The 9,077-nt window shown below is 41.9% G+C and overlaps 1 protein-coding gene across 3 annotated transcripts in view; it reads right to left on the bottom strand.

The window, feature by feature from the left end:
- LOC145351551 (B-cell receptor CD22-like) overlaps nt 1-8,702 on the bottom strand; it is a 29,420-nt gene extending 20,718 nt beyond the window's left edge. For 2 of the 3 annotated variants that reach the window (XM_080201148.1, XM_080201146.1), the window contains exons 1-3: nt 8,504-8,702; nt 3,986-4,104; nt 1,287-1,649 (exon numbers count right to left, since the gene is read on the bottom strand). In XM_080201148.1, the coding sequence (XP_080057274.1) occupies nt 1,287-1,649; nt 3,986-4,037 (415 nt within the window). In that variant the 5' untranslated portion in view covers nt 4,038-4,104; nt 8,504-8,702. Of the gene's footprint in view, nt 1-1,286; nt 1,650-3,985; nt 4,105-8,293; nt 8,484-8,503 lie in introns of those variants that run through there. The other variant, XM_080201147.1, reaches the window with a different exon arrangement.
- Nucleotides 8,703-9,077: the final 375 nt, after the last annotated feature.

A 9,077-nucleotide genomic window follows, 5' to 3' on the forward strand; every position in this document is an offset into this window, starting at 1 on the left:
CTGTGCCATCAAACCATTCCTCCATTTATTTGAAATTCAGCTATCCACCATTTCTCCTCTCATTTCTAACTTACAGTCACTGTTGTTGCTAATTGTTTATTCATGTATTCTAAAGGTTGAATCATAGAATCTTAGACTAGGGCAGCGCAGAAGGAGGCCATTCAGCCTATTTTGTTTGAGCCTGTTCTTCTAAAGACTTAGTTAGTTCTCAGTTAATTTCGTTTTGCCACACTTTCACCCACACCCAAAATCCGGAGTAGTCCTAATCAACTAACCAATGAAATAGGATGTCGGGAGTGAACTGTCAGCTTCTAACCATTCATGTTTTAACTTAATACATATTGGAAGCTCTAGATTTGCATGCAGCCATTCCTGGAGTGTTTAACACTTCCAGTGGATGCCTAAAATATGTGTTTTAGTTCATAGTATCCACATCCCAAGCTTTGATCTTTCTTCATTCAGAATTTAGGGCAGCACGGTAGCGCAGTGGTTAGCACTGCTGCTTCACAGCTCCAGGGACCTGGGTTCGATTCCCGGTTTGGGTCACTGTCTGTGTGGAGTTTGCACATTCTCCTCGTGTCAGCGTGGGTATCCTCCGGATGCTCCGGTTTCCTCCCACAGTCCAAAGATGTGCGGGTTAGGTTGATTGGCCATGCTAAAATTGCCCCTTAGTATCCTGAGGTGCGTAGGTTAGAGGGGTTAGTGGGTAAATGTGTAGGGATATGGGGGTAGGGCCTGGGTGGGATTGTGGTCAGTGTAGACTTGGTGGGCCAAATAGCTTCTTTCTGCACTGTAGGGTTTTTATGTTCTAGAATATCGGCCATGGTTAGATAGTAGCACTACTGCCTCTGAGTCGGAAGGTGGGTTCAAGTCCCATTGCAGAGGCTCAAGCAGAAAGTCTGGGCTGTCACCCCAGCCTCAGACGAGGGGAATATCAGCACCATCAGAGATGCTGTCTTTCAGATGGAATGTTCAAGCCAAGGCCCCGAATTGCCCTCACAGGTGGACACAAAAGATCCAAGACCAATATACTGAAGGGTAGCCAGAGATTTCTACACACTGTCTTGGTCCATATTCATCCGAGAAATAGCATTATTCAAAACATTATTCATTGTCACCTTACTCTGTTCAAAATAGCTGCCACTCTCCAATAATACAGCAGTGTTTACACTTAAAAAAAATTGTTTCAATGCTAGAATGTATGTGGGGCATGACAAGAGTGTGAAGGATACCAAATAAATACCAATTCTGTCCTCACAAAATTCAATATACAAATTCCAGGTTACCATATACATGGACACTGATCCCATCTTCTCCCGACCAGTTGTTGCCCTGACCCAATTCAAATCTAAAGTAGTAAATCCCGGTATCTGCTTTGTGGATGTTGTCAATCTGGAGCGAGCAGTTCCTCTCGTTCAGATCTCCGATCAGCTGCACATCGGGCGAGACTCGCTCTGTGTTCTGGCTGTTGTATATTTCAGCTGCCAGGTGGTTATTGGGAAAGGGAGAGTTCTTCAGCCACCTGGCAGTCACGGTGGATGGGTCTCGCAATGGATCGGGGTACTGGAAGGAACAGTTCAATATCACAGATTCTCCCTCCCAAACGTAAACAGCATCATCGACCCAGACGGACCACTGGCAGACTGACCCTGTAGGAATGAAGTATAGAAAGGTCACAATGAGTTTATCATCTGCCTCTGAATTGACCTATTCATTTTTAAAGGCACAGGGTGAAAGTCAGTGTCACAATGGATTTAAAGAACTTCAAAACCCGTGCAACATTGCATTATTTTCTGCTCTGCCCTGTCCTGGCAGAAGGAGCTGACTCCAGCTTGGTACAAGTCCATTGCCCTTCAGGTGCCACTGTCTATTTACCATCTTTGTTCTATACTAGAAAGCAGATGATTGGAGACAGAAATGGAACCCAAGCTTCATCAAAGTTTTTATTTGCAGAGATACACGTTACTTACATGCATCTCCAAATCCGCAGTTCTCTCTACTTTGATATAGAGGAACACAAGTGAATCTCCAGTGAATGCCCAACTCTGAATACAGATAAATACTGAATTTCGAGATAGAATCATAAAATCTCTACAGTGCAGATGGAGGCCATTCGACCCATCAAATTTACAGCGATCACAATCCCACCCATACCCTATCCCCGTAACCCCATGTGTTTACCCTACTAGTCTCCCTGACACTCAGGGCAATTTTAATATGGCCAATCCACCTAACCCACACATCTTTGGCCTGTGGGAGAAAACCTAGTAAAAAGCCTGACAACACCAGGTTTAAGTCCAACTGATTTATTTGATAGTACACTCACTAGCTTTCGGGTTAGTCCCTTTGTCAGGTGAATGGAGAGTTCTGGCCTCAGACAGAGCATATAAAGCGCAGATAGTTTACAGATTACTGATTAGAATGCGAATCTTTACACCTAACCTGCTGTTCAAGTCTTAAAGTGGCCGACAATGTGCTCTATATGCTTTATATGTGCTCTATATGTGCTTTATATGCTCTGTCTGAGGCCAGAACTCTCCATTCACCTGACAAAGGGACTAACCCGAAAGCTAGTGAGTGTACTATCAAATAAATCGGTTGGACTTAAACCTGGTGTTGTCAGACTTTTTACTGTGTTTACCCCAATCCAACGCTGGCATGTCCACATCGAGAAAACTTACGCAGACACAGGGGAGAACGTGCAAACTCCACACAGACAGCAACCCAAGCAGGAATCGAACTTGCGGTCATGCGGCTGTCCTCATAAAGGGGCCACAGCACCCACAGTAATTGTCCCTGAATACACAACACCCTCCAACCAGGAAACTGAATCTAGATCGCATGTAAGCAGCCAATCTTCTGCCCCACGCTAACTTGCTCTAACTGCTCCATTCCACAAGACAACAAATATAAATATGAAACAATGCATAAATAGTCAATGACAAATCAACAGAGCATTTTATGCTCAATAGTCAGGTAACTGTGATCTGACACACATAAGCGAGCAAAAATTAAGTGACTGGCATCTCCAAGAAATTAACATTTATTGTCTCCTCTTTTTCTTCCTTTATTCAGATAGTTACATCCCTTCAGCTGCTCTTTAACATCCCACCCATCCTTCACTGATGAGCCAGATCTTTGGGCTATTCTACGACAGTCGACAATCACAGGCATGAACATACACATGCACACGCGTGCACAAACTTACAGACACACACACTTGTGCATCTACATGCATGCACACACACAAATGTGCATGCACACACACATGCACACACATATACACACACGCATGCGCGCACCCAAATCTATGAACAAATATGCACACATATCCCAGAAAGGGTCACTGAATGATAATGAGTACAGAGTTCTATAATTATGGCCCTGTTTCCACATCATGGATCCCACTTCATGGCCTTGCTAAGATTATGTTAGAACAGTCAGAAGAGAAGGGAAACAAGTAACAGCAACAAAGAAAAATATGTGTATTAGGTGGAGAAAGGTTAGAAGATGGGATTTTTCTTCTTAGACCAGGGAAGTTCAGGTGATTTAATAGAAATGTTCAAAAGTCTGAGGACTTTGATAGACTGTTATAGAAAAGGCTTTTGGAGTTTTACAGCAGAATGGAAGACCATCATACCTGTGTTAGCCATGCATTCCAGTCATAACTCCTCCAGAGCAAATAAGGAGAAGGGTAAGTGGGTCAATAAGCAAAGATTTAAGGTAGTTGGCAAAAGAAACAGAGGAATTAATCAGTTTTTAATGCAACGTATTGTTTCAATCTGGAATGCATTGTCTATTTTTTCAATTGTATGTTTCAAAAAGGAAGATGTGCTTGGAAATGAAAGAATTGCAGGGCTCTGCATTGAAGTGAACGTGGAAAGGGGTTTGGGGCTAAGTGACTTGTTCAAAGAGTCAAAATGGCCTCCTATGCAGTATAATTTCTAAACTTTAGACACAGATACTAGTGGAATTGGGTACTCACCCTGGATGAGACACACGACTATAAGTGCCAGGTTGCAGTGTGATGTGCTCATGGTGCAGATCTCACCCTCGATGGGACATATACACACAGCAGCTAAAGACAATCAGACTCATTGATACCTGCACAATAAACAATGGACCAGAGTGAACAAAGAGATGATTTAAATCAAGCTTAGCAATGGATGTTGCACAAACTCCCACATCTGTCAGGATGAGAACTGAGCTCTCATTGTACTCATGGACTTGAGCTGTTCTGCACCATCCCCTTTGCAAAACCTGCAGTCAGAGAACTGCAGGGCTGAAATAATAATCATTTTTCTAAAAGGCAATTTACAAATATGTATTTTTGTGAAACAAAATAGCTCTGTGTTCTCCTGCTATTAGAAATTCTCCAGTTGAAATTCTCCATAACTCCCCTAGTTTTTTGATACTACTTGCTTTCTTGCCTCATCTTACTTGACTACTCTTGGCAACCACTCAGGCAATTCGACTGTGGAGGGACTCACTGCCCAGCCTGAACTCATCCTTAAATATCAAAACACAACTGGGTAACTGGATAATGATCAGGGTCTGTGAACCTAGGTCAAGGAGTGCACTATGGTGCCTGAACTCAGGTCAGCTCAGATGCAGGCTATGGAACAGTTTACTGGAATGTTCCAGATCTGTGTGCCTTAGAACAAATCAGTTGGAGATTTTACCACACATAAGGCATAGCTTAGTGAGTTCCTCAGGCCTGGAGACCTAAGGGAGCCTAAGGGGCATTGAGTACAAGAGTTGGGAAATCATGTTGCAATCTTGATTCGGCTGCATTTGGAATATTGCGTGCAGTTCTGGTCACCACACTACCAGAAGGACATGGAAGCTTTGGAGAGAGTGCCAGGATGTTGCCTCGTCTCGAGGGTGTTGGCCATGAGGAGACGTTGACTAAACTGGGATTGTTTTCACTGGAAAAACATAGGGTGAGGGGAAGACCTGATAGAGGTCTCAAAATTATGAGATCATGGATGGGGTGGATAGTCAGAGGCTTTTTCCAAGAGTGGGGAAGTGTCAATTTAAGGAGGAACAGGTTCAATGTGAGGGGGGAAGTTTTGCACGCAGAGAATGGTGGGTGCCTGGAACGCACTGCAAGGATGTGCTGGAAACAGGCACATTAGCAACATTTAAGAGACATCTAGATGAATACAATAACAGAGAGGGAATAGATGGATACAGTCCAAGTAAGGGCGGAAGATTTTATTTTTAACAGTAGTTAGGGCATCATGATTGACACAGGCTTGGAGGGCCAAAGGGCCTTTTCCTGTGTTGTACTTTTCTTTGTTCTTTTTTGTTCTTTGCAAATAAAAGGGTGAAATTGTGCTGCAATCAGTGATGTTTAGACCAGTTCCAATGAAAAGTCATTGATCTGAAATGTTCTCTCTGGTTTTCTTTCCGGGGTTGCTGCCTGTCACGTCTTTTTTTGGTTTTATCAGATTCCTGGCATCCACAATATTTTATCATTTAAAATACCCTTGTTAAATGATAAACAAGGGTATTCTCTGTGAGTGTTTCACTCCTCTTTCATCTGTTAATACATTTGATGTTAATGTCGCATTGCCTTGACTTCTCCACACTGGCATTTCACCAGAATGATACTGGGTGAAAGGACTCAATGATGAGGACAAGTTAGATTGTTGAGACTTGTGTTCTCTTCAGACCAAACTGCAATAAAACTTTCAGGCCTCTTCACAGGAACATTGGGAAGCAAAATATGACACACAGTCACCCGAGGAAATATTAGATCAGATGACCGAAAGCTTGCTCAACGAGGTAGGTTTTAAGCATTAAAGTATGAAACACTGGATGTAGAGGTGAAGAGCTTTGCAGAGGTGTATGGCAGAGCTCAGAGCTTAAGTAATTGAATACACAGCCATCGTGGATACGCAAGTGGCCAGAATTAGAGGAACACGGATATCTCAGAGCCTTGAGGGGCTGCAGGAGGCTACAGTAATAGGGAGGCAAAAGGTCATGAAAACAAGGGTGGTATGAATGAATGTTTCAGCAACTGATCAGCTGAGACAAGAACAAAGTCAGATGATGTTACGGAAGTGGAACTAGGCGGTCTTAGCAATGGCTCGAATATGAGGCTGGAAACTCATCTCATAGTCGAATGTAACATCAAGGTTGCAGACAGACTGGTTTGACCACAAACTGCTGCCAGTATGAGGGTTGAAACTGACAATTAGGGAATACAGTTTGAAGTTTTAATATTCCAGATATGTTGTCAGAGAAAAGTTCGGCACATCTAGTACTCTCCTGCTGTTTTTGTATATCTATAAATGTTCTCCAGACTTCCTTTAAATCTATGTTTTTTTATTAGTGATGGAGTTCCTGCAGTTATAGCATGGCACTCATCTCATTAAGTTACATGCTGGGGTAGAAATTGGCTTGTTTTACAGTTGTTAAACAGTTACAAAGTTGAACAAATAGATGTTAGTCCCATTGCTAAAATTATGGAGTTTGTGAGATATTTGACTTCTTAAATATATAAATTACAGGCCTCACACCTGATGATGACCCCATTCAAAAATTAGTCAGCAATGGTTGATGCAGATATTGTGAATTCCTCACCCAACGAGCTTCCAACAGGGTTATTAATATTAATGAGCAGGAACCTTGCTAGATTTAGTCCTTGCCTTAACCCCTGAGTTTAAGAATGTTTGAATCCCTCCATCTGCCCAATATTATGCAAGGGTCAGAACTCAGCCCTTAGTTTGATAATGGAAGTATCAGTTGTGGTTCACTTATTTTTTTCTTTTGTTCTTTCATGGGATGCGGGCTTCACTGGCAAAGCCAGCAAATGCCTTTAAACTGAGTGGTTTGGTGGGCCATTTAAAGAGTCAACAACATATTGTTGTATTCCAGAGTATGCCAGATAGGATAAAGATGGCAGATTTCTTTCTCTAAAGGGGCATTAGAGGACCAGATAGGTTTTCCTTATGACAATTGACGATGTTACCATTGCTGAACCTAGCTTTATCTTCCAGATTTTAATAATTGAGTTTGAATTCCATGAGCTGTCGTGGTAAGATTTGAATCCATGTCCCCAGAGCATTTGCCTGGGTCTTAGGAACTACTGGTCCAGTGACATTACCATTATGCCAGCATAACCTCCTCCCTCTATATTTAATTGTGGTAGCACTTTTAAAACGTAGAAACTAGAAGCAGGAGTAGGCCATTCAGTTTTTCGAGCCTGCTCCGCCACTCATTTTGATCATGGCTGACCATTGAATTTAATATTCTCATCCTCTTTTTCCTTCTCTCAGGTATAGAAAGATGTGGGTCCAAATCACATCTGGGTATAAACTATGCAGACATTTGAGTGCAGTAACAAATGCTATGTTAATTAATCCTCCTAGATAGACCTGAAAGATCCCATGCAGTTATGCTGGAGAAGTAAGCAGGGGAACTTTTCCTGGTGTCTTGGTCAATATTTATCCCCCAAGTAACATCAATATAACAAATTTTTTGATCAACATTTTGTTTGCAGGATCTTATTTTATGCAAATTGCAGCCACATTTCCAACATTACAGCAGTGCCTATTCTTCGTGGAAAGCATGTCGATGTTTAGAGAGAAATTTGCAATGTCCTGGGGCCTTGCAAGATGCTATATGCATAAAAACCCTTCTTTTATGGAATTGCAATCTTAATTAATGACAAGATAGCATGCTGCGGGTGTGAACTCATAGCACCTTTTAACAACCAAGAGGAAATGCATTTTGAAACAAATAACGTAAAAAAAAAACGCATTTCAAAAACAAAGCCAATTTTCCAAGTCCAAGAACTGAGATATGGGAAGCAGAGTGACATAAATTCACATTACGTAAAATAACACAGCTTTCTTTAAAGCAAAAAAACCAGACTGACGTGTAAGAATGCAAACTTTACTTACAAATGGAAACTTGAAATGATGCAAGAGAGGGGCAAGAGAGGCATAAGAATGAGGTTATGATGGAGACCAAAGGGAGAAACTTGCATCCCAAGGCACAAGTGTGGAGGGGACGAGTTTCCTCCTTGTTTACGTATGATCTGTCTATCTAATGAGCAACTGCTTATAACCTCAGAGGTCAAAAAAGCTGAATAATTCTTTCCATATCTCAGAACAAAACAATGCAAACGACAGCATACAAATAGTCATTCACTATGAGACTTTGAAATGGTAATTCTGCGCAGCATTTTGACATTTTTTAATGTTAAGCGAACAGGCAATGCTAGATGCTTTTTTATCCACTAAATTCTAGTATTCAACAGAAATTATTAATTCACTCTTACTTTTCCATCATTAAGATATTTTCGAATACATTTCTTTCCCAGTAAACCAGACAATAAGAGTCAGCATTAATCCTTCCGACACCAATCGTATGTTCCACTGTTGCCTAAAGGTTGTCACTCATTTGCACTTTTCAAATTCCATTTTCTTTTAAGTTAAGAAACTTTTTCAGCAAGTACAATGCAAAAAACAAACTGATGAGAATTCCCAACCTGAAGAGGATGCTTTGGAGACTGTCCACTTCTGCAGTGTAGATTGCTGAGCACCATAAGGGATTGTTAGAGGGTTTGGGTGTGCATGGTACAATGCAGACAGAGTGTCACACCACTGGCTCCACACCACTCACAAAGAAAGGCTTCTGAACTGCGAGGAGAAGCCACAATAGAGGCACAGTTTGCATGATGGGCACACTCCAGCATGCAAGGGAGAGTGCGTCCGAGAGTGGGCCACTCTCAATCAACTGTTTGTACTGCCCAATGCAGACGCAGCCTCTGTAAGCTCAACACAATGCAATCCCTGCTCAGCGCCAATCCTTCCCCCAGCTCCCAGTTTGTCCCTGACATCGCCTGCTCTGGTGAAGTCAGCCTGGGTTTTGAAAATGGATCACTTTTTGTTGATTGCTTTAGCTGTTGGTTTGTTTTTTTCATCCTGCCCCCTTTTTGATATCTGACATGCTGGGGTGGATATTAATTTTTATAGTGTAACACTAGGTAAGAGATGGTCACCAGCCTGTTACATATTCATCTGTTCCTGATTTTGTTCCCACTATCCTGTATATTACACTAA

Source organism: Carcharhinus amblyrhynchos, chromosome 13, assembly GCF_965287045.1.
Source record: "Carcharhinus amblyrhynchos chromosome 13, sCarAmb.v2.hapA, whole genome shotgun sequence".
In the NCBI taxonomy this organism is placed as follows: domain Eukaryota; kingdom Metazoa; phylum Chordata; class Chondrichthyes; order Carcharhiniformes; family Carcharhinidae; genus Carcharhinus; species Carcharhinus amblyrhynchos.